Source organism: Cyprinodon variegatus, unplaced genomic scaffold, assembly GCF_000732505.1.
Source record: "Cyprinodon variegatus isolate N-32 unplaced genomic scaffold, C_variegatus-1.0 Scaffold211, whole genome shotgun sequence".
In the NCBI taxonomy this organism is placed as follows: Eukaryota; Metazoa; Chordata; class Actinopteri; order Cyprinodontiformes; family Cyprinodontidae; genus Cyprinodon; species Cyprinodon variegatus.
In genome coordinates this window covers 52,937-78,831 of record NW_015150664.1, presented here as the reverse complement: position 1 = coordinate 78,831, position 25,895 = coordinate 52,937, and the positions used below count along the sequence as shown (strand labels likewise).

General features: G+C 35.7%; 1 protein-coding gene across 4 annotated transcripts; it reads right to left on the bottom strand.

The window, feature by feature from the left end:
- Positions 1-3,420: 3,420 nt before the first annotated feature.
- LOC107088248 (phosphatidylinositol 3-kinase regulatory subunit gamma-like) lies at positions 3,421-24,867 on the bottom strand. 4 transcript variants are annotated; one of them, XM_015380289.1, is made up of 13 exons: positions 24,337-24,867; positions 21,775-21,885; positions 21,239-21,736; positions 18,748-18,900; positions 15,676-15,781; positions 14,606-14,704; positions 12,158-12,338; positions 11,895-12,017; positions 10,274-10,416; positions 10,002-10,178; positions 9,667-9,738; positions 9,330-9,491; positions 3,421-7,887 (listed from the first exon to the last, which is right to left on the bottom strand). In XM_015380289.1, exons 3-13 carry the CDS (start codon positions 21,618-21,620, stop codon positions 7,698-7,700), a joined length of 1,788 nt encoding a protein of 595 aa, XP_015235775.1. In that variant the 5' UTR covers positions 21,621-21,736; positions 21,775-21,885; positions 24,337-24,867; the 3' UTR covers positions 3,421-7,697. The 4 variants fall into 4 exon arrangements, with proteins under 4 accessions (XP_015235775.1, XP_015235774.1, XP_015235777.1 ...); XM_015380288.1 differs by having other exon boundaries at positions 21,239-21,885; XM_015380291.1 differs by having other exon boundaries at positions 11,895-12,014; positions 21,239-21,885.
- Between the last annotated feature and the right edge of the window lie 1,028 nt (positions 24,868-25,895).

The window sequence follows — 25,895 nt, the reverse complement described above, 5'->3', positions numbered from 1 at the left end:
ACCGTCTTCACCATCTTCCTGTGCTCTTTTCTAAAATTACTGATTTAATTTCTCATTTACTCACTGCAGCTATCATTTTGACAACTTAGGGGCGCCATTTGTAATTTTTTTTCCTTAATTCTGCAGTTCCTTCTTATCATTTTTTTAAATTGTTTTTTTTTTGAGACAGTTAAATTAGATAAACTTTTTTATGACTTTTTCTGCCCATTTTGGGATGTGCTATGGTATCATGTTTTCATTTTCATTTTTCAGTCATGTTTTCATTTTTATTATAGATCTACAGATCGCAAGACAAAATGGTTACTTATAATGCCAGTGGTTGGTTGTCTCTATGTTGCATTACTATTCCATTATTTTTAATCATACATATCCACTATGTTGTTAACTTCCCTCTTACAGCGTTAGGCTTGGCTCTCAAGTTTTCTGAGATTTTGACTTAATTGAGATTCAATTCTGACTTGGACAAACTTTAACTGTTATACTGTTTTGTCTACTACTAAAGCACCAGATTAAATTCCCATATTTGCATGTTGTGTTCTATTTTCAGGTGCAAATGGATTATCAGCATAAGTGGCCAGGATATTCACTGTGTTCACAGGAATCTACATCATCTTCATCACTCTCCTGGCTGTAGCGGCTGGTAACTTTGTCACAGGGAGCAGTTTTGAAAACAGTCATATAATGTACAGTATTGCATTATTTATTTTAAAATCCTGCCTGGTACTCTGTGTTGCAGAAGTAATTCTGAAACTTTTATTTCAGCCTTGCAAGGAATTTGCAGTTCTGGTGATGATATTGAAGGCCAGCGATTTTCTATTCCTGTTATCCTCCAGGATCTGATTAGGTGAGAGAAAAAGTGTTAAACCAGAACTAATGCTGGTTGTTTCTAGCTACATATTTGGCTTTGAGGGGAGTCATCTCATCAAGTGAGTCCAGTCTTAACATGATGACTTGATGCGATGACTGGAGTCTGGTGTGCTATTGCTTGATTAGAAAGAAAACCTGCAGCCACAGGGCCCTTTGTGGAACCAGTTTGACACCCCTGCTTTACATCATTCAGTGCGGTAGCACATTGCGTCCTGAGCGATGGGTTGAATTCAAATCATACTTTTTCCACTGTTGAACTCTAAATATATATTTCTTTCTCTTAATAGATTTTTCAGATTGATAAAAGCATTTTCAAGATTTGATAGAACTCAACCAGCAAGAATAAGTTACAAGTTCTGCTCATCTTAAACTAAATAAATAACTAAGAATATGCCTGGCTCTGCTATAAACAAAAACACAAGTAAATGATAAGGGTGTTTGATAGTTATAAAGCTCATAAAAAGCTTTTTTAAAATTTGTTTATTATCTTTTATTTCATGCATTTGGTTTCTGGTGATTTAAATTGTACGGGTAAATATGTCTGAATGAAAAGAACCACTTAATAAACCATTTCAAATTTATTTCAGAATTGAAAGTGCTTACTTCAACAGATTTTTTTCAGTCGGGTAAAGTCAGGTATTACACCAATAAAAAAGAAAACTTAAAAACACAGTTTCTTCCGAAAGGGTTTCTAAAAAAAAATAATAAACACTGTTTTTTAACAAGATGCGTGGTGTTGCATAATTAATGCAGGAAATCAACATTTACAGTAACAGGATTTCTTTCAAAAACAACAGGTTGTTTAATTCTGCTAAATTCCATTAATGAAAAAAAAAAACACTTTTAGGCATCCACAAAGGAAAGAAAATGACAAGGTTAAAGAAACATTATTTTAACACAGAGTTTAGAATGTGAAACAGAAATTAAAGATGGTATTAAATTATACGCACAGCTCAGAGTACCTGCAAAATGAATATTCTACAATGCTACACTCTTCTTTTTAACTAAAAGAAAAGAAAAAAATAAATAAAACATTGCTGCAAGAGACCATGTGTTATGGCATGGAAGAAAGTTCTGAAGCAAAGACCAAGTGCTGCATTTAGAGTAATATAAATGCAAAAATTGAACCTGCTGACTACTTTATTCTCAAAATCAACTTCTTTACCAGATACATTCCAAACTCCAACCATTGTACTTTCCACCTACTTACATCGCTGGGTAAGAACACATCTCTAACCTTTCACATGACAATTCCGTTTAGCAACCAAGCAAGTAAGAAAAAAAACCTTTCCTGAAAAATATAATTTATCCAAAGCTTCTTTTAGGTGATGTACAGGTAGTACTGAGGATTTTAACAATGATTTATTTCTGTTGTATGATGATGATTATCACTTACACCAGAAAATTAATTCCACTGTAAAGTATGTCCACGTACAGTTCAGTATATGCACTAATTTGGTGGGACCTATTGCATGAATTACTACATCGAAGCATGGAGGCCGTCACGCTGAGGCATTCAGAAAGCCCAGGTTGCTTTCTGCATTCGGCTCATCTGCATTTCTGGGTGTGGTGTTTTCTTCTTAAAGGCACACTTTGTGACCTAAACAGTTGATGGATATGAATTATTTTAAATGGTTCCTCAGGCCAATATACAGCGCTTAACAATATCAATGCTACAATTGGGGCTCCCCTCTTGAAAAACCTGCTGTGCAAACTGGGAGAAGACACACTGTTGTTGGCCAGATCATGTGACCTGGAAGAACGTATCACTTTACGGCCACAGGCTCTTATGTAGTAATGGAGCTAAAGCTTTTGCTCTACTATGTTTTCTGCTCAGCTACTGGTTATGGCTGAGGCAAGGAAAAAGTTTAAACCCTCTGAAATAGGAAAGGGATCATGCCTGAGGAAAAACAAGAGTCGATCATGGAAAGGAGTTCATTCGTTGGTGCAGGCTGAGAGAAGAAGCCGGATGTAAAACCAATTCTCTTTTGTCAACTATTAACACTTAACAACCTAGTAGAAGAAAAATACGGGCAGTTACAGGTCTAGTGCCCCTAGTGGCCAAATGTTACATGGCGTGCCTTTAAGATGCCACCTTTTAAAACAAAAACTGCAACTGATTTGGTTTAGAGTTATGCAGAGCCTTAAGCTTTACACAAGAATCGCTGAGTGTTAATTCATGTCCTGAAGCTTTTAGTGGATGGATCTTATTAAAGTCTCTATTTCTACCACAATCCACAATGGCAGGACAATGAATCTCTTCTTACTCTTTAGGCAGTTTTACTTCACAATTCACTGAAGATTATCCCTGTTAATCCCATGTTTTTCCTTCCACTCAACTTTCCATCAATTAAGTTGGAAATGTAGAGCTGTTAAAACAACCAGGTTCTCTGAGGTTTGCCACTCCTTGTAGGGACTTGTCCTTGTCACTCATTTACCGTAGTCTATATTAATGAAAGGTTGAGTGGTAAAAGGACATATGGTAGATTTACGAGTGAGGGTACATGAACATACTTTTCAGCAGCCTGGTGTTTCCGTTTTTAGAAATCCGTTTACTCTTATTGATCTTGCTCTATGTAATAATGTTATTTTAGCTGTAAGACATGAGAATCCAACTCAACAGTAATAAACAATTGATATGTTTCTTTCAAAATTTAAATGAATCTTTTGAAGGATTCACATTTTTAAAAGCTGAAATGAACTTGTTGATGTTATTCATTGACATTATGTGCCCTATATTAGGAAATTGTCACTTTTATAAACAGTTTAAACTATTTCTATAAATTAAGCACCTCTAAAATAGTTTTGATTTCATCCTCTAGGTTGCAATAATGTTCCATTCATCCACGTTGCACCTTCTTTTAATTATTTCCTAAAGATAATTTGAGTCGACCACTCTATCAAACCCTTACATTTACACTTCCTGTATCCCTCTTACTCTGTTCTTCCTCTGTTCTGCATAATCAAGCCTCTCAAGTCATCTTTCCAACACAAAGTTATATTTATTAATAAACAAAACCAGCTGTTGACGTCTACTAATAGTTTTCTTTCAATGGATTTATTCTTTCATGCCATAAATCCTTGGTATCTTGCATAATGACATTAAAAAAACTTCCAACGTTGGTACTAATTACAAGAAGTAAACTTTTAATGATTGCCAAATTGAATCGTAGAAGTATGTTTAAAAAAGAAAAACACGGCAAAAAATGTGGCATGTTTTCCTTTGTTGCTCATCTGCAACAGCAGGCTGTCGATTTTTGTCAGAAGTTTTCTTGTCATGAAGTAGAAATCATGCCTAAATTCTCTCAGCAGCTTTTCTTTTTTTTTTTTTTTTATCTCAACATGTTCACACTTTCCATTGTGTTTGCACAGTGATAAAACATCATTCATAAAAACAACAATGACACAGAAAAAGACCAAATTGGGCACAAAACTATTCAACTTTACAGAAAATATCAACTATATATTTGTAGTCATCTAAATAAAGACGCTACAATATCTTTTCATTGATGCTACGACACATTAATCTCATTAGCAACTTTTTTCTCCATAGATCTATATACAGATATGACATGTCCACCTGCCTCAGAAAAAGGGTCGGTGTACATGAGGAAAGTATCTGCAACTATGTGAAGATACTTCTTGTGCAAATGCTATGCATTAGATTGAAACCCCACAGATCAGTGGTCATGCCTGCTTTTGTTCACATAAAACCCGTATGTAATCTTATTTATTTTTTGGGATTTGTGCAACAAAATCAACGGATATACAGCCCGTCTCTAAAGAAATGATTAAACATATTTAGATTTCAGTCTGCCAAAAGTACAAATACACAACATGAACCATAAGGGGCAGACATCCTAATTTTTTTGCTTTCACACAAGTCGAATCTTTTCGTCTCACTCCATTGGTTTGTTCCAAACCTGTGCATTGCAAGACGTCACATTTTAATACTGTGCAAAACTAACAGACGGATGTGGATACAGGCACACCGAACTTTAAACATGTTGCAGACAGGCAGGCTCCCACTGTGTCATTTAAAACAGGTGCATTAAGGGAAAACTACAACAAATCATGACAAGCACAAATTGCACAAGGAAAGGAAAAATCTTTACATTATAGTTTGAGGTAAAGAGCAAAGAAAGTGTCTTATCTAGCTGGTGGTAACATTGTTGAAGTAAAACTGGTTTCTAAACAGTACCCAGCCTAACATATTATATGCTTTATAACTAGATCATGCAACTTATAACATTTTTGTTTTTTCACAACCAGAAAAGCTAAAATCTGTCCGACTCACTTCACGGCAGGTAACAGTCTAACAGAACTGACAACATCGAGTGACAGTACGTAAAGACAATCAAGCACGTGTTAAGAGAGAAGTGCAATAAAAGTGACGCTTCATAGTAGAGATCAACAAATATTATGTACGCCAAAGTATTTATCTTAATTTCAAGAGAGAACTGAACTAGCCATTCAATTTTCCCTCTTCACAAACAGATTAAAACGATTAACTGTAATCCACAAGTGATGTGTCATCTCCACTCAGACTGCACAATCCAAAGCCTCTGGATTGGAGATCAGTTTCCCCCAGAGTTAAATAATCCTGGATAGGTCTAAAATGTAAACAATTCTTTTATTATAATCCCAATAATAATAATAATAATAATAATAACAGAAAATAAGCTTGGAAATTTTAAACTAACAATCTCCTTACTTAGACACAGTGTTTAAAACTTGAGTTTTACCTCAAACTGAGGTAGTACTACTTAAAGCTTTAGGAGGTAATGTTTGCTCTGTACTGTGTCTTACATCACAATGCTACTGAATTATCATGAATGTTTTAGGTTACTAATATTTATTAAAGGACCGTAACGGATAGCTAACAAACACTTCATCTGGCTTGAATCCCTTCCTGTATGCTGATCTGAAAAACTATTTTAACCTATCCACTGGTACCGATGGTTAACATGTTTAAAAAGCAGAGATGCACCAGTCAGAAGTCAGTTTTCCCTCCTTCAACTCTTAAAGATGAAAGAAGAAACATTTAAAGAAAACCTCAAATTTTTTTCAAATCTTTTTCATTGATTGCAATAAAAGTTAAGAGATTAGCATTTTTTGGTCCATACAGATATAAACTAAACAATCTTTTCCGTTGCATTAAAAGATGTTTTAGAAAGATAATTTGCATCAGCAAATCAGAGCTTTGTAAAAATCAAAAATTGTATCAGCCGTTAAAAAAGGTTGATTTTTCTCAAATAATGGAAAACCTTTTTTTTATTATTCAATGCATAATTTCACCAAAAAAATGTGTGGAACAAACTATTCATATATTTTTGTTAGCATAGTCATCCAATGACAGGAAACATTGCTGCTAAATGTGTTGTCACCTTTTAAAAGCTCATACAAAATAATGCAAATAAAGATATTTTTCAGCTTTTATGTCTTTTGAATCTTTTCAATTAGACTTTTGTTGAATATTAACATTGTATTAGAGGTAATGGCAACAACTTGACAGGTTTAGGTGTTCAGGTAGCACAAATCTGTGTTGATCTTTACAAAAAAACTAGGGTTTTGGTAATTAAAGTAAAGATGGTCTGTGCTAAAACAGCAATTCTATCAGGTTCACTAACAGTAATTATTCTCACATTTAGTGAAACAACTGCTCTTCAAAACAAAGTGGTATTTAATGGTGGGTTTTCAAATGCCTGTAGCTGGTGTTTCGCTTCATGGTCAGAATAATTAGAAATTGCAGCTGCTCTGAAACAAGTTATGATCCCTAAAATGAAGCTAAAAATATCCAAATTAAAAGTAAAATTGGCCGGCAGACTATTAAAAACTTTGATTGCAATTTCTAAAATAAATGCAGGAAAGCCACCATATTGCTTCCAATTCTCCTCTGCACAGAAAGCTTACTTGCTTGCAATGGTACTTTGACTCATCCACATTTTATGTATGTTTCAGTTATTATGTTATAATAGTACAGCCTCTAATAGAGGCTTATTTTTATGTTTATATGGATCTGTGCTGAGTTTTCTTTAAAATCTTATACATCTAAATCGAGGTTATTGCTTCTTTTTAATGATCGCTATGAATTTTTAAAATTATATATTTAATCGGAAACAACCTACTGATTTCATCAGACAAAAAGTCTGTACTATGAATATCATAGCTGGAGCGAAACTCTTTAAGGCACCATTTTCACAAATTCTTAACAATCTTTAAACCAACAGTTTTAGTCTTGTAAAATGTTAGCGATAAAGAGTTTTTATACTGTAAATATGTAAAAATCTTCTGTCCAAATCCTTAGAAAAGAAATATAAAGTAATTTTTTATATTAATCTCAACCAGAATTATTTAAAGAAATAAATCTGTTAGATCTTCACGCTGTCTTATAATTCTGCCTAATTTCAAATGAGACATAATAAAGAGGAATCTATTTTATTTATGTTCAATAACACGAGGGTTAACTATCAAAGAAAATTTAGGAACTAAGCAGCAGAAATAGTAAACGGGTAATAGTAACTTTTTCTTCAGACAGCTTTAACTGGATACCTCTTCATCTGAAAGGCCTAACTTTACTGTGGGAAACATCAGTTACACACTTTTAGGATTGCAGACAAAGTCTGGGACCTAATCAGAGTAGAAGTTTCTTTGGTTAAAATCCTAATAAAACCCAACCGCTGTTCTTTGTAGTAGTTTTAGTGAAAAACCAATCAGAGTAAGTTCTTCTAGCTGTGAATCTCTAACGGGGACTTTGTTCAAGCTTGGTAACTGTGTCCTCTGTGCTATGCTGTGAAACTTTGGGAATCATGGTGGTGTGCTGGTGTGTCTCAGCTGGACTGCTCACTGAAAGCGGGCCAGGCCAGGGTTACATTCAGCTGCTGGTTGTGTTGGATCAGTGATGTGTGACGGTAGTGGAGGACGAGCTCCCTCAGCGATGAGTACAGGTTGTAGGGCTCAGCGAAGCCATATCCTGTAGACGTCCTGTAGATCACACAGTGTTTGACGTCGCCATCCACTCTGCACAAGGGAACACATGTCACTCTATGTTTTCAGGTAGGTTTTAAACAAAATATGCTTGTTACATATTTTCTGACATTATGTATTAACAATTGAACTTTAAATGCACATTGCAGAAATAAATTCAAACTAAGACTGCTACTATTTCCTGATTGCCTTATCTATGAAACTAGGAGCACATACTCTTAAATGTTTTTTTTTTAGAGAAATCTGACCATAAGAAGTCTTTTTATTCTACTGTAATGAAGTTAGTTTTAGGTAGGATATTTGATCATGTGTGCAGCCTCTGTGGAACTTGTAATCCAAAATTGGAAAACTGTTTTCTGATTTCCAAATAAAATAAAAAAAAATTGAAAAACTAAAAATTAGCCAGTTTTGTATAATTTTTAACAAATTCAAAACATGTTTTATTAATTTTTATATGTAAATAACATTTTGGTTCATTAGTGCGGGTCGCTAGCTACCTTGAATTAGCGTGGGGCTGGGGAGTAAACTGAGCACGTGTTCTGTCAGTTGAGCATACCTCGTCAGACTAGCATACCCATACTCAATACCCGTTTATCCCTTAAGTTTTGTACAAAAAACACACTTTAAACTACCTCAACGGGTGTATATTCCTTTAGTCAAAAAAAATCAATTAAACTATTGTTTTTTTAAGCATATGGCGATCTGACCTTAAATTGTTTTTGTACATGACTAAAGGGATATACGCCTGTCAAGGTAGTTTAAAGTGTATTTTTCATACAAAACTAAAGGGATAAACGGGACTAGCATATGCATAACCAAATCTGACGTCTTGAGCATGCTTATTGACTATGGGTATGCTGGTCTGATGGGGTATGCTGAGAGTAGTTCATCAAGTTGACTAAATTAGCTTAAAGTAGGGCATAATTGATCCGATTAAAACTAATTTGAGTAAAGTAAAATGATTGATAAGTATGATTGGTTGCCTGTATTTGAGAAAATTTGCTATAGATTTTATAGTGAAAGTGATCTGAAATAGATGCTGAGGATATGATTTATTGTTTATATTTTGGTGCAGAAGATCAAAATGTCACTGTGTGTTCTTGGTCATTCACAGAATTACTCTTTGCAGAGTAAAATAAAGCCATCTTTCAAATTAAATGTGTAGTTTAGGACAGCTTAATTCTGTACCACGCTACATAAGCTAAGAAAACCAACAGAAGAATGCTGCAGTTTTGTGTTTTGGCAACAGGTGGCAGTATCATCAGAAGCTCTGTAATGCATTTTTGTAGCAGAGGTGGATAATCCAGGTTTAGAAAGTAAAAAGAATGTACAGAGATTTGCATTTCCAGTTCCACAACACAGGCTTATTAATATAACACAATAATGGAAAATTAGCCATATTTTATAAAAGGTAACACAAATGCTCTGGTTTAATTTTTGACACTTTTTATAATAGGTGATATGAAGATACTCACACAACAGAGCAAGCAAAGGAACCTCTCTGAGTCTGGCTGTCTCTGATTAAGAACGTCCCATCTCGCCTTCCCTTCAGCAGCTCCTCTGCCTCTTTTCGTCTCATACCTCCGACGTACCAACTCCTCTCCTCCTGGTGGCTGTCATCTTCAAGTGTGTATGGGCTTACATAAAGACAGATAAAATTAGCTAAAAGGAAAAAGATTCCTGCTAAATTCAAGAAATCTAATGGAAAACTTAGCAAATCCTCATCTCATTGCTTGTCTATGGTATGATGTTATGTAATCAATGGAGGTTTTAGAGCTAAGAACTTTTATCCGTATCAAAAATGCCACTTACTCCTCTTCATCAGCTGCTTCACCCAGCCAGTTGTTAATATGACTCTGCCTCATTCCTTGTTGGGTCAGCCACCTGGACAATTTTCAAAACAAGGTTAGAAATCTAAAGAATGTGGAGCTTTGCATTTAGTCTATGAATATTTTTTCTGAGCTTTTCGTTTTATTAATGGGGGGATACTTATTTGCAACATACTTTTAGGTCTGGCCAGATTTATTTTTAAAATGTATAGTTTTGAACTACTTTATTACTAATAGAGAAAATATACTACAACACTTTGCTAGAAGTAGTTCAACTCTGAGTTTAGTATAACCTGCCTATGTGTTACTGAAACTTACAGGAGGTACTGATCTCTGATTTTCCTGAGCTGCACAAGATCAGGCTTCAGCCTCGCTATTTTTCTGTCCACCTCCATGTGAGCTAGAGCTTTTGTCCTTAGTTCTTCTTCCAACATCTTCTTGCTGTTGTGGATCTCCTCCACCTTGGATTGCAGTTCATCTGAGTTGTTTTGAATTCTGCAGGTAAAAAGAAAATTCAAGGAAGTACATATATGGAGACGAACCGCTGTTACTGGGACTGGGTTTGGAAGATAATTAATATGGAAACTCACTTTTCATTTTTTGTGCTGCTGTCTAAGGTGAGGAACATGTCTATGTACTCCTTGCTGTAACGTTCCTGAGTTTCACACTCCTCTTCAAATATCCGAATGATTTCACTGAAAGCCTCAATTGCTGTTCTCTTACTCTGAAGCTCCTATAAAAGAGAGAAATAAGGGTTTGAAATCCCAATTTTCTGCGTAAGAGTGTCATGGTCCTCAAAAATCAAGGTTCGGTACATATCCCATCTTTAAAGTCAGGGTTTAGAACAATTCAGTATAATGTCTTTGTTTTATTTGGTCAACAGTAAATCAACCCTCTGAGATAGCTCTGAGGGATAGTAGATTGTGTTATGTGTTAAGGCTTAAAAAGTGTAAAGTATAGAACCAACTGAAGATTTGGTTGTTTTCTTTTGTCTACTTTTAAGGGTAGGCTTAAAACTTTCCTTTTTGATAAAGCTTATATTTAAGTAGCTCAGGTTATCCTGGGCTATCTCTATAGTTATGCTGCTATAGACTTAGACTGCTGGAGGACATAGGGATCCCTACTTAATCATTTTGCTTAATTCAATCTCTATTCTTCCACTTTGCAGAATCTGGTAGTTCAATCTGTATCGTTATGCTCTATCTGCTTTTTCTCACAGTAACTTCACCTAGTCTGTTCCTGTTTGGCTGTGACACCATCCTGGAGAGAAATATCAGCTCTGCTTTTGCCATTTGATACATGTAGAACTGAGTTAAGTTCTACATTATCAATCTGGGATGGCTGCCGTTCAGTATGTCCGTAAAAAAGAGGGGCGTTTAGTACAATACTTCGAGCTGACTGGGGGACCTGGCAGCAAGTACCTGCCTTCCATAATACACTTTCAGCCAATCGTAGCAGCGAATCGAGACGTTGCATAAGCTGATAAATCAAACTTTTTCCAAATCCAGTCGGAAGAAAAGCACAGACATCTTTCCCATCAACAAATGCACATAGTGCTTCTCTTTGTTCCTTCTTTAAACGAGAAATTGTCGCTATTCTAGCGAAGACTGAGTCAATTGTGGCATCGACTTGTGAGTCCTCCTGCTTAGCCATGTTTGTAATGCCCGGGCTAGGCCCTTCTCACTGTCATCATTCCTACATGCCCTGCCCCAAAATACACTTCTGGTATGTCATTGGTCCGCCTCACTGGTTGTTTGGAGACGCAGTATTAGTGGGAGTCTTTCGAGATGGATTTGCTGTGAGACTGAAAACTCAGATCCCGTTATAATCCAGCTTGCAGCGCAAGTATACGTCACGCCAGCTGTCAATCAATCCTGGAGGCTTGCAGTTGGCATCCCGTCAGTAATCCCTCAGCCACAGCCAAGTAGATACCTCTATCTCTATCTCCTTTTTGTTGTTGAAAATTCGTAAACTGATATTAAACAATCGCTGGTCAATTAAAACCATAATGCTCCCATATTGCAAAGTAAAGTCGTACCTATGTTCTCATTATGTCATTTTTCAAAGGTGTGCTAAAGTATGTTGTGATGCACATTAAGTCATGATGCTGTGTTCAATCAGTACACCTTTATACCAAAGCAACTAGGCTGTACAATACAGCAGTGATGCTGTGGTGAACTGTGAATTTGTATAAATGTTGTTGTGTTGTACCTGTGAGGTCTGGTTCAGCTCCTTAAACAGGTGGTCATACTCTTGGCTCTTCTCCTTGTATTGATCCTGAAATATCCTCAGCTGTTCCCCAATTGCAGCGATGTCAATCTCCATCACATGCTGCTGTACATAGAAGAATGTAAAATCTTACAGGAATGTTTTGATGGGTTTTATTTTCAATTAACTGATATTTCAGACCAGTAATTATAATTGACAATTTTCCAATTAGTTTATTTATGGAATCAATAAAAGTCAACACCTACCTGATAGAATCTGGAAACTGGGTAAAGTAACCTTATGTCGAGTTTAGAGTTGTACTGAGCTAGTGACCTCTTCCGGTAGAACTGGATCAGGTCTACCACCGACGGAAAGGTCAGTGGCTCAGAAAAACCACATTTTCCTTCATGATGAAAGATTCTTATCAACCGGTTGTACCCATCTTTTCTGTAAAGGTGCAAAAAAATCAACATTCATGTCAATTTTTAAATTTTTGGATTAAAAAAAAAAAATAAGGCTGGGGATTAAAGCAATACCAATATGTATTGCAACAGACACCATGTCAATATTAATAGAAAATACATCTAATGAAGTTTCCTATGATTCACTGAAAGCTGATCAAGAACCACGCAGCATTTTTAAGAGAAAAAAAAATGAATTGGTAAAACAAAAAAGTCATCTCTAATTATGCATATGAGAGACTTATTGTGATACATTTTTTAGCCATATCTGACAGCCCTAGTCACAATGTTTGTACCGACGCTACAAAGAATTAGTACTGCCCTTTTTCACAATCTGGTAAAGGTTCCATAAATCTCAGCTTAGAATTATTTGGTAAAAGTCTTACATTTTCCAAAATTCTTAAAAAAGATTTTTCGTCCAGAGCTGATCTGTCGATATTTATGGACTCTGTAGCTATACTGGATAATTTCCAATGAGAAAGGTCCTGTAGGGGAGTCAAATTTTGTTTTAGTATTTTGGACGGTTTTTGCTTCCCCTGACTTTATGTTTAACACCTCACTGATACTAAAAATGCTTTAAATTGCCTACACTCACTATTTTTTTGCCATTGAAACTTGATAGAACCTGCATAAGCTCCGGTTACTAATTTGGAAAAGTTAAGTTTTTTGTTTTGTGATTCAATTCCAGTTTGGCGCATCACCAGTCATGGCCAATCAAGCTGCAAATATCTGTTTTTAACTTCAACTGGAAAATTTAAGGTATACCAACCTGAGGGTAAAATAGCAGGACTGGGTTACAAATATACATGATTTGGTAATTGCAAGAACGTCGGTTATGAAAAAAAGCTGGAGTTCTGTTTCTGTACTCTATGTTACATGAATGGAAAAGCACAAGTGAAATGCATCCTGTTGCTTCTCTGCTGCCAACTGCTGCAGTTGCTGCCAAACTGTAATCAGGAAACCTCCATATCTGAAATCCAGCTGGTTCTGATTCCACTGAATGGGACATAAACCACAAAATGAATAAAGTAATTTATTTGTCATTTGTAAACTGGGATAAAAGTAACATTCCTTTTAAATAATTATTCCTCTCCATTAAAAATGCCTCAGTCAGGTTTTTTATTTTTATTTTATTCCTTTCAAGCCTAGAGGTATAGTGCAGAGCTAGTTTGGTGCTGTGTGTACCCCATGTTTACTTCCTGGCCCATGAGCCAATCATATGAAAGTTCCCAGGATAGAGCATTTAGTGTTTTATGTTGGCAAAATAGCAGCACAGCCAGCAGAAGTGGGCCCGAAATAATCTTAACAATACCCAAGAAGCCTGAGCATCCTTTAAAAATGTTTCCACAACAGTTTGGCTGAATGGTCTTTATTCATCATCTTGAAATTTCACTTTTTGTCTGTTGTACTGTTATGAAACAGCAGGTGCCATTATTGCTTATTGCTCCCTTAAACAACAGCTAGATGTACAGTATTTTGTATGTTACTCATCTTTCATTGCAAGCCAGTTTTTTCTAAAGTTAATATTGCCTCGTAAATAGTTGTGCTTTAGAGTATTTTCAAGCTTGATTATCTGCTCCCGGTTTGGTCTTGCAATAAGCTGTTTCTGTTACCAGCAGATGTGCTACTGTACAGTTACTATTGCAGCTTGTGTCAAACATTTTAAAGTCACATCTATCTTTTGAAATAACAACAGGTAGCTTGCCTTCAGCAGCTGTTAGCTGTTTTTCTTCAAAAAAAAAAAGGTTGTGAAAAACTTTGCTTTTTCAGCCATCAACAACAGCTGAGTAGCAGCTTACAGCAACAAGTTTGGGAGGGGAGTGGAACTCTAGCCTTTATTTCAGCTGTCACATTAAAGATGTTTAAAATGCAGGGGGGGAAAAAATAGAAATCGACCATTAGGGCTGATTCACAATTATTTCGGCATCAGTTTAACTAATCCCTGATATCCTAATTTTTCTTTTTTTGGGGGGGCTGAATAATTCGGCCAATATTGCTTTTGCTGGTTCCATTTCTGTGATATGTTAATTATAATAAAACCTTTGCAGCTATATTTAAAATAATAAATGCTGATTAATGCACTAATGAATTTGCGAACGCATGCATGTATTGGCTAATACTGATACAAGAAAAAAAAACACAAATTTCAGCCCGCTGATGCATCGGAGTAGCTCTACCAAAAAAAAAAAAAAAAATCATTTCTATGTTTTTGAGACAATAAATTTTTAGATTAAGATTTAAATCAACACTTACCGCAGTGTCAGAGTATATTCCCCTTTAATTCTGCTGGAAGCATTTCGTACCAGAAACGTACCATCAGGGGTGTTTCTCATCATCTCATTTACTGCCTCTCTAGATAAAAAAGATAAAAGATATTAGTTTTTCAAGATTTTAAAAGACTGAAAAAAAAAGATCTGCAAAACATGGCTGTAGTATAAAACTGTTAAGAGTCTACAAATTAAAACTTATTTTAAAGGTGAAGCAGGACCTTCCATTGTATTAAATTAATTAGATGCTGAGACACCAATGTACTGTAATGCTCAGAGTGGGTTGATCTCTCAGCTTTTTGCATGTTTTTTGAATCTGTATATTCCATGATACAACTTTTTACATTGACTAAATAAGTTGGATTTTTTTTTTATATAGTTGATGAATAACAATTCAATCAGCTGTTTCAGGCCTTGACCATGCTGACTGACTTTTCTTTCCTCTCACAGTACCCAAGGGAGATCCTCTGGGCTCCATCTTAGGACCCTTTATCTTCTTGTATGTTAAGAGTTTGGCTAATGGTTTACAAAGTAATGAATCATACTCTTCTGTATAGATATAGCTCAACTTTGTTACCTACTGAAATTTTTCATATAAAACTCCATAAAAGATGCTTAAAATTAAATTACGTCTTTGTTTTGATGACTTCTTGTTCATTTAACAGGTTGAAACCCCTTAAAAGATTTTTATTTGTAGGTAATTTGTGTTTGATTTTAGACATTGCTTGTTCTACTCTGTTTGGCCAGGTTCTCATTGAAACATATTTTAATCTTAATCAGAAATAAAACTGGATATAAAGGATATAACCCCAACACACTAACAAAAAATATATATATATATATATAATATATATAATTCATTTATATATATTTCATTAATAATTTAATTTTAATTTAAAAATAAGCAGAAGACAGTCTTGAAACAAAATGTCTTTTACAATCTAACTTCTATTTTGTATTTTTTTAGGACTGCAGAGAAAGTAAATAGTGACTGAGGCTTGAAGGAAAGTTTTATATTCAAAACTGTAAGGAACATGTTATATAAATGTTTCCTACCTTGAAACGTTGCCCCAGTACCACTCTGCTTCAGCCAGCTGATGATCATCACTGCTGCTGTCAGAGGCTGCCATAGCTATGGTGATGTTCTCTAATGGGATACCTTACCACAAGGAGAGGGAAGAAAAATAACAGGGACATTTTTTTTCTTGACTTTGTATTTTTTAATTAACAATTTCTTTTTTTTTTAATCATGATTCTCACAATTCTGTTGAAACTGATCCATTATTGATTTATTCTGTTTTTGCCTTTTTATTCAACACCTGAATGTCTCAGACCATTAAGATTTAAATATTAAAGACAACCAGAGCAATCACAACATACATTTCTGAAATATTGCTGTCATTTACAGTATTAAAGACAAAAAATATATGTCCAAACAAACCTGTTCCTATATGGAAAAATAATTTGATAAATCATAAAATCCTTAAGTTTTACTTCATTAGGATACAGGTCTATTAATTGTCAGGATTAGTCATGCTCCCTTCTGAAGAAATTTAGTTACTGATAAAATCATTGACATGTATTTGTATCAGAGGGGTCGAAAGGTCATTTCTAAAACTTTGTGAGTCCAGTGACCCTTAGTTAGAGCTATTATCCACTATGTGGAGAATCAAAAACAGAAGTTATTTTCCATGGATTAGAGTCTCTGAAAGAGAAGCTGATTAGTCAGTCACTCCATTTGGCTTGGATTAAATTGATCTCAGATAATAAAGTAAGAATCTTGGTGGTGTTATTTTTGATCAGAACCTCTCATTTAAGTCCCATATCAAAGAGGCTTCTAAAATGTCATTTTATCTGTGGAATATAGCAAAAATAAGAAATATATCTATTGGTGATCCTGAGAAACTAGTCCATGCATTTGTTACTTCAAGGCTGGACTATTGTAATTCTTTACTATCAGGAAGTCCACAAACTGTAGTTAAATTTCTTTAGCCAATCCAAAATGCTGCAGCCAGAGTTCTGATGAAAATTAAAAAGAGAGATCATATCTCTCCTATCCTGGCTTCTCTTCATTGGCTTCCTGTTAAATCCAGAATAGAATTTAAAATCCTCCTTCTCACATATAAAGCCTTAAATGGCCAAGCTCCATCTTATATCAGAGATCTGATCATTTTTTATGTTCCTAACAGAGCACTTCACTCTCCTGCATCAATCTGCAAGTTTGAGTAGTGGTTCGTAGAATTTCCAAAGGTAGAATGCGAGGCAGATCTTTCAGTTATCAGGCTCCCCTCTTTGGGAACCAACTACCAGTTTTAGTCCGTGAGGCAGACACCCTGTCTACCGTTAAGGCTAAGCTTAACACTTCAGCATGGTCATTTATCCTTTTTGATAAAGCTTATAGTTAAAAAAGAGTGACAACTGCTTAGTCGCTGAGTAAGTAGAGAGGTAGGTGGAGCGTTAACAGTCCGATCTAGCGGGCGAGAACTTCAGTCCGGACAGATGTTTCTCCTCAGCTTTACCTTGGTTCCACTGTGGCTTTACCTTTCTTTAACCTCATCCAAAATACTTAGGCTTTCCTAAGCTATTTTCTGCACTTGTGCTGCTATATGTTTGGGCTGCTGGATAACATAGGGACAACTTTTCCCCATTTTGCTTCATTCTATATACTCCAATTCTGCTGTATTTGTCCAAGTTCCACTCTGTATAAGTTCCACTCATGACTTAATGTTCTCACTGCCTTTTCTCATCATAGTAGCTTCATCCGCTCTGTTCCTTTTCAGCTGTGACTGCATCCTGGAGAGAAATATCAGCTGCCATCGACATTTCTGTTTATAGATATTGGAGCTTGGTCTGTTTCCAGTGTAGTCCTGTTTTGTTTTTTTGTTTTTTTACTGTGACTAGCAGAATTGGATTGGAGCTCATCTCTCTGGGTGTTGTCTCCTGGACGGAGCTGGTTGATAGTTGCCATTTGTATCTCTGCTTTTTTCTGTATCTGTGCTTCTGTCTCGGCTTTGGCAGATGGCCGCTCACACTGAGCCTGGTTCTGCTGGAGGTTTCTTTCTGTTAAAAGGGAGTTTTTTTTCCTTTCGTTTTGAGTGTTGCCTGGTACCAATATTTATCTAGCATGGTCTTAGCACAATTGCTCTGTTAAACAACAGCAAATCTATACTTTTATTACTTGTTTTTTTTTGTGTGTGTGGCATAATAGAAAATGATTATTCAAATTATATTACCCAGAGAACAATAGTCAAAAACAAAGTGTTGTTATATTGGTATATTATACAACTGACACATTTATCATCAACCAATGGGTTTCATAAACTTCATATAGAGTGGAGTGCTTCTATCTATATATGGGAGATTTTAGATGCAGGCCAAAATATTCCTATAATTGTTTTTTGGCTAATATCAGGCAAACCCTGCCTCTCAGTCAGGCTTTTGGACTGTTGGGTTCAGGGGCTGTTGCATGTGCCAAAGCAGCTCTTCCAATACTCAAACAAACTCTCCAATGTGGCTGAACTGAATGATTCTGCCTGAATTTAATAATTCAGCCAAAAATGAAAAATAAAAATCTCACCATTGATGTGAAAGACTCATTGACAGTTATCACAAACACTTAACTGGAGTTTACTCCTGCCAAGGAGGCAATTATTTCCTTCTCCCTCAGGATCATAGAGAGTAATCCCTCCTTAATAGATTAAGTCAGCTATGAAGTTTTTCAAATTCCATTTTGTAATTACTCAGGTTGTTTTTGATGTTTTAGTTGATTTATCCATAACATTTTACATACAAGTATAAAACAAAAGAAATGGAAGAGAAACACATTTTTGCTTTAGTTATGAACAATTGTATTGGTTCCTTTTGATTTATATAAAAAGTACTTAATTGTAGTACATGTATTAACCAGTTGGTTGTATTGAACACCAGTTAAATACAAATCCACTTAACGTGCATTTTCAGTTACAGCTGATAAAGTTAATGCATCAGTATGACAAAGGAAAACTACTGTAGGTGATGTATTACAGAAACAAATCAATATTTTTAAACTGGAATTAAGCTGATTATTAACTGATTATTGACTGGAATAAGTAACTAACAAAAGTAGAACAAATACATGATGTAGGGTACCTTCTTCTTCTCCAGTGTTGGTTTTCAGGTCACGATTTACATGATCTTGAGAAACGTGGGGTGAGAATTCCTCTGAAACCCTTCCTCTTATGCAAGTTTTCCCCTTGTCGTCGTTTAGGCCCTCTTCTGTTTCCAGGAACTCTGAAATATCAACTACACAGCAACCTAGGTTTAACAGCAATGCCAGAACTAGACACTCAGTATGTGACCACATACACTCTATGGCTGTCTGCACACACTGCGGGTCACCCAACTAGACTCCAGGAGATATTGCGGCACTCTGTCTTACAGCTTGCAGGAGACTCTGTCCAGACTAGTGTGCTGACAGGTGACACTGTCTGACTGCCTAAAATACCAGAACTGGCACTCCTCAGCACTTGGGCACACTCAGCCAGACCCAGTTCTGCTTAACCCTCCACCTCGCCTTGCCTCGCCTAACAAACAACAGCTGTCTGCATTGAGATGCCATGTCAGTCTGGCAAACTTATGATGATGAGCTGCTATCCTGTATGTTGCACATGTGGGTGGAACATTATGAATCCAGTTGTAATGTGAGAAGTTGTCAGCTATGGATTTCTTGAAAGAATGATACTTAATGTGGATTGTTTTCATAAATACATGCACTTATGTGCTGATATATGTGTGCAGTGAGAGGTGCTGTTAACAGTTGATGTAAGTTATCCTTTCAGCACTTGCGATGGCATGCTTTGAGATGTTTTAAATCGCTGCTGCAGGCGGAGCCTTATGCAAGAGGAATCATACGTATGCTGTTGTAATATAAGAAAGGCACAAACTAACAAGCCCATGCCCTCAAACTGTGCAGCTCTGTCAAAACTTGTCTGGTATTAAAAGCTGAATAGCATCTGTATGTAATAAAACACCGGCTCTATGCTGTCTTGCAAAAAACTATTAATGCCCCTTGAAAGTTGTCACGTTAACCCCTCAAATAGGCTTTGTTTGTTTGTTTTTTTTCTAGTTGTACAAAAAATGAAACTCATGGGAAAAAAAGAAGGGTATAACTGAAAAATGTGACATGCATTTCAGATCCCTCTCCTTATAAATAGTTGTTGGAACTAAGGCTGTGCATAATGGCTGGAAATGTTTCATATTACAAGCCGTTCATTTTGGCAACATGAATAATAATCTTTTTTTTTCTATGATCTATTTGAAATAACGACCAGGGGGAAAAAGGAAGAATTTAGGTTGTTATCTCAACCTTATTTAAATGTAACCTTTAACCTTTAAAATAGCTCAGCCCTACTAAAAACCTTGCTTAGTTTTAGAGGTTGACCTTTCCTCCCACTACATCCCCCAGAATGCCGTGCGGAAGAGGCCTACTGCGTTGCAGCTCAGTGAAATTATAGAACATTCGATTGGGTTTCCCAGCATGAGTCGTTTTTGTTTAAAGAATCCTTCAATGTTTTGTACACACAGAAACCGCTTTTAAATTGTTTTTCATTTTATATAGTCAACATCTCTTCTTTTAAGACACAGTTAGTTGATTTAACTGAAACTGAAATTAATGTTTAAACATTTAAAAATCATAGAAAATTTACTTAAATTAACTTTATTTTTTAGCTTTTATTAATATTGTTTGATTGTTTATAAAGGGCTTTCCTGAATATTAGACCCAACATATTAAAAAAAGCGAATCAGAGAAGCTTATTAAAGTCAAACCAATGCATCAGATATTCAAGAAACTCTCAACTCAGCAAAGTTATAATAATGCTGGATGAACTGCATCATGATACATAACAGCAAGATACATTTTTTAAACTCTTTTTTTCTTAAAAAATATAATAATCTAGTCGAACAGCTGTGAATTATTCCATAATACTCTATTAAGGAATGCCTAAAATGTGCTTTCTGGGCAATTTTTGGTGATCATAGACAAGAGTAGACATTTTTTTTTTTTGTTTTAACATCTAGATATGAAGATCTGACAGCACTTATCTCTGTGTGGTAATTCGGGGCATATCCTTAGCTCTCATCAGGCTTATTGAACAAAGAAAAGCAACATTAAGGTTTGAACTTTAACGTCATTTTGCAAACCTGATCATTTGGGTGTTATTTATTGTTTGGCCTATAAAAACTCAATTTTTAACAGATCAGCCACTGAGGATATTAAATTCTGCCATCTGCTGATTATTGATTTGGAAATTTAATGGCAAGAAATAATATTCGGCTTTATATTCACAGGTTTTGAGTAGCACACCAGGCAACATTTAGATGCAGGTTTTAAGGCTAAATCTGGTCGATCTGTCAGTCTTGATTTAGTCCAGAAATAGCTGTTGAAAATTGGACTGTGTTTGGTTGCTTTAGTCCAATAATTGACCCATTTTTCAACAATCAGCATCTTTTTTTTCACCTTTCACTTTTCAACCAAATGTAGACGTTGTTTGGACGTAAATCATGTCTTTTCAACCAATATTTGCTCTGGAACATCTGTAGTTATTCTTACAAACTCTTGAACTGGTACTTTTAATCTTACCTTGATCTGCTTGTGGAGCTATCTTAACATGCTGCTGTGATTGGCTGAGAGGTGATGAGGTAATCGCAGGCAGGGCAGGGTCGGGCTCTGGATTTTCATCCATGTTGGTAGGGTTCCTGATCCCAAAGCCGTCCCTGAGATGGAGGGATGCTAGCGATGACGCTGCCTGGAGCTCTTCGTCTGTCCCGAGCTGGAAATGCTCTGCTGCCATTTTCACAACGTTGACTGAATTGTCCAGCTTGGTTTTACTGAGGTTGAAGTGGAATTTTCTGCCACTGCGCTGCTGACCACATACTATCAGCTTAGAGTCAACCTCATGGCTGAAGGAGATGGTGGACATGCAGAGATCATGGCTGCTCAGTGTTGCCAGCATAGAACACATGCCCTTTGCTGAGCCATGGTTTCAAATACATCTTACAGAAGGGCGATGGCATTGCCAATAGATCCGGTGTGGGCTTGTCTTTAAATAGAGCTTTTCTGCTCAAGAACAGTTCTACTGTAGCTTACTTAAAGGGAGTCATATCAGAGCTAACAGTTAAACAAAATGGTTGATTCCCGTATGTCTTTATGCTTGCAGATGAGCTGGAGGATGCAGATATATAAACTCCTGATGTCTTCATCAATGACTCAAACGTTTCCCATGATGCCTAATTCAAAGAACAACCAAAAAAAGAAAAAAAAAGGAAAAAAGCATCTGGTTAAAGGAATAAAAAGTCCAGACTGCAGCACCGTCATTTCATGACGCTCAGAATTTTCATTATTTATTCTCTAACAGCTGTTATTCTGATGCATCATTTTTTCCCATTTAATTTATATCTTTGATTTGATAGTTTATCTGTAAAACATATAGAAATTAAAATATTTTCCCAAATATAAATCAGAATGGTTTATTTATATAGCAGCAATATACAGCCTAACACTTTTTGTCTAAAGACACTTCGGATCAATCCAATCACACAGGCAGATTGGCTGAAAAAATTTGAGAATCTAATGATAGAAATAACTCTTTCTTGTAAAATATATATATTTTTTGTGTTAGTTGAAGAAAAAGATAATATAACACTGCATTGTTTTTGTCTCGGGCAGTCATTAACTATTTTTGCAGTAGCCAGGTTCCATATCAACAAATGTGTTTAACAATACAGCTTTTACTGATAAAAAATAGATGTATACAAACAAAGAAATATATTTTATTAAGTAAAAAAATAGTATTTTAAAACAATTTTCTCTAGGATTGGTTGCTTTTAATGTTTTTTTTTTTCAATTTACTGAATTGTATAATAGTTTTAAAAAAAATGAACCAAAGACTTGGTTAATAATAATAATAATAATAATAATAATATTTATATTAATTTATATATATATATATATATATATATATATATACATCAAACAAATTAATTATACTATTCAAGGAGTGTTAACGTTAAGGTGTCTTCTCTTCATGCCTGCTTAGTTAGAAATAAAGGCAATAAACTCAAAGGCAGTCATTTATCTTATTTTATTTTGTTAAAAACAAACATTCTACTGTATCCGCAGTCTTTATTTCAGAAAGCATTAAAAAAAATACATATATTATAGACTGTTTCCCAATTGGGATTTATTGGATTTCTATGGAATTTGCACCCTGTCAAGTATTAGTGAGGATCTTATCTGTAGACTCAAACATCATGTATGTACAGAATTAAAGAGGGAAGCCCTTTACGTGATAAAGAATGGGGGGGGGGGGCTGCAGCTAAATTCTGCTTCTATCCCATCGCAGTGGATTAGTCAGCGCTTTATTCAGCTGTATTCTCCACAGTGTAACCTCTTATGGAGGGGATTTGTTTGCAGATATCTTTTAGTTGCCCTACAAGGAATTAAAATAGATAAATGACTATATTCTTATGTTTGAAGCAAATGTTTAAAGAGTTAGTCCACATGACTGATCACATTCTATCCTAAAGGATAATAATTGCACGAAAGGGGAAAAGGTTAAATGCAACTTAAAGATAATTTATTAATTTTACCAGTATTTATCTTTACCTAAACAATTAAACATATTCTGCTTCCAGAAAAAAGATCTAATCCTTTTGAGCATCATGCCCAGATTTGAGATAAACTGCAACAGGCTCTGATTTTACTGTCTATTACTGAATACTAATCATTTTTCCAATGTAGTTCTTTTAGTGCTGTGTTTGGATGACTGTAGAGAATGCTCTTTTTCAACCAAAGAAGCAGATGCAAGTTTCATCAACTGAAGCTATCCTCCCTGATCCAAAGCTGGGGAGTGGAAAATGGCGTCTTGTTCAAATAGTTCGTATGGTATGCAGCCATTAAGTCGCCATAGATTTACGCTCTTGGTTGACCGTGTTGAGTGCGTATTGAGACGATTTTTGGTTTCTGGATCTGGTTTTATCCAAAATGAAGGTGTTTGTTCTAAAAAATAAAACAGTTGTTTAAATTACTGTACTATTTAGTTCAAAATAAGTAAATATTCATATAAGAGAGTTCAACTTAGTTGCTTTTAAATTATAGTTAATTTTTGTATTTTTAAATAATATTCCAAACTGCTGTGAATTAATTTCCTTATTATAGCTTTGTTTTCAGAATTGCTTTTATAAGACCAAAATTGGGCAAATATGCTGACGTTCAAAGAAGGTTTTAAATGTATCAAAGCAATAGCGAGGAAATGTTCAGTTGATTTTTTTCCTTTTCTCTTTGAGGATATCCAACGGAGAGAATTTAGACCGCTTGACTGAAGTCCGATTATACGCCGTCATTTTGAAAATGCCAGTAATTCGGTTATATCTCTACATTTTCTGTTGTTGTTGGTGTTTATCTGGAAAAGTTGTTTTTTCTTTTAAATCTTGTTGACCGTATCACATCCAGAACCGATAACGGGACATCTGATGTACGCCATATTTTCCCAACGCCTTCAAGCTCCCCCTCCATCATCCTGTAACTAAGCTCTGAATGACGAAGAGCTGTGAATGCAGAATATGCAGAGAACTTTCAAAATGGCAACTTTTGGTTTGGGAATCATCTGACCAACCTGGTAAAAAAGAGAAATGAAACCTCATCAAGAAGCTCTCCCAAACAGGACAGCATGCACCTACCTGGGCCAAGACAGAGGAGACCGGGACAGCGTGGGAAACCAGTGTCTCATCAACATCCATGAAACGGCGAAGAGACGTTGCCGGACGCACACGTGGCTCCGATCAAACCAACCACCGGCCTATGTCCTCACGCCATCCTGTGTCCCTCCGCCCCTCACCACCTCCCGCTCCTCCTATCCCGTGAAGCTTCTCCTCTAGAGCTCTCCATCTTCTTCAGATCCTCTCCACTTGGGTGTTATCTGTCCTTTTGAAGTGGCATATTTTCCCACGCTGTCATTCCTCCAGGTTTACCGTCTCTTCCACACGGCTGCATGTCATGTCTTCTTAAAAAAAATCAACGCCGTTCAGTAATTGACTGCACTTCCACTTTTAAATGCAGTATGCAAGAAAAACTCCAGTGATGTTTGAAGAGCATTCTAAAGAGAAATACAACAAATGTCTAAAATTTAGATCTAATAACAAAAGAAGGTAAAAGAATAGAGAAAACTGCATTAATGTAGCTCTGAAGCAGCACTGCTCCTCACTCTGCAACTCTTTTTCATGGTTTAAGAGCACTGTGTGAATGCACTGTAGGGGGACAGAGGCATGAGAATGAGACAGCAAGGGGAAAAAAAACTCCTATATAAATAAATAAGGAAAGGATGCCACTGTTGCTATACAGAGGAAGGGGCTTAGTAGTTTCCTGAAATCCAATTGGTCGGCCTGTTGCCATGTGCTCAGCAGCCAGCAGAGATGCTGCTAACAAATCAAGGAAATGTTCTAATATTAGACTGTATGTTTCCAGGCAGCAGGAGCCCCTGACCTCTCAACTCCGACTGCGTTACGTTCCACTTCACAGATCAGCATAATGACACAAGTGGTGTGGAAGTAACTGGTTAAAAAAATGCTCCGGCACTGTAGACAAAACCAGACACCCACCAACCCCCAAAACCCCATCTTTCTCCGTGGCTGCCCAGGTTGAATAATCACAGGAACAAATTAGGGTTGCAGGAGAAGAAACTATGTTTGGACTTTTTCGGAGTTGTTTTAGCGGAAAAAAAATAAAAAAATTAGTATAATGTTATAAAGTAAGTCAAATAACTGAAATTTAAACTCTTTCACTACCTCTCCGTCTTAATGAAATGCTTACATAACCATCTCTCCTGTTTAGGTTATTTGAATGTAAAAAATATCCAATCCAATCTACTTTATTTATATAGCACAATTTCAATAAACACAAGGTTTCCAAAGTGCTGCACAAAAAGATAAAATAAAGAAAATAAAGAAAAATTTAAAAAAAGTAAATAAAATAAAAGCAATGCCCACACAGGATAAAAATATGCATGTATGTACATAAAATCAACGCTCTACATGGTGTCAAAAGCCAAAGAAAAAAGGGGTTTTAAGAAATAAAAAATAATAAAACAGTGCAACATGATTTTGGCTATAGAAACAATTTCAGTTAATTTACTTTGTAAAAAATATATGTCAGTGAATAATACCGGTAAATAATTAATCACGCCTTCCCTCAGTTACTTTAACAGATCAGATTTAAGAAAATGGCCATCTCCTTCCTTGTC

Excerpts from the sequence above, each read along its gene's own strand:
- LOC107088248 (XM_015380288.1), bottom strand. The coding sequence starts at position 21,620 with ATGTGTTCTATGCTGGCAACACTGAGCAGCCATGATCTCTGCATGTCC. Across the intron at positions 14,705-15,675 it reads TACTGGGGCAACGTTTCAAG|AGAGGCAGTAAATGAGATGA; the intron begins GTAGGAAACATT and ends TTTTTTATCTAG. Across the intron at positions 12,018-12,157 it reads CAGTTTCCAGATTCTATCAG|CAGCATGTGATGGAGATTGA; the intron begins GTAGGTGTTGAC and ends TTCTATGTACAG.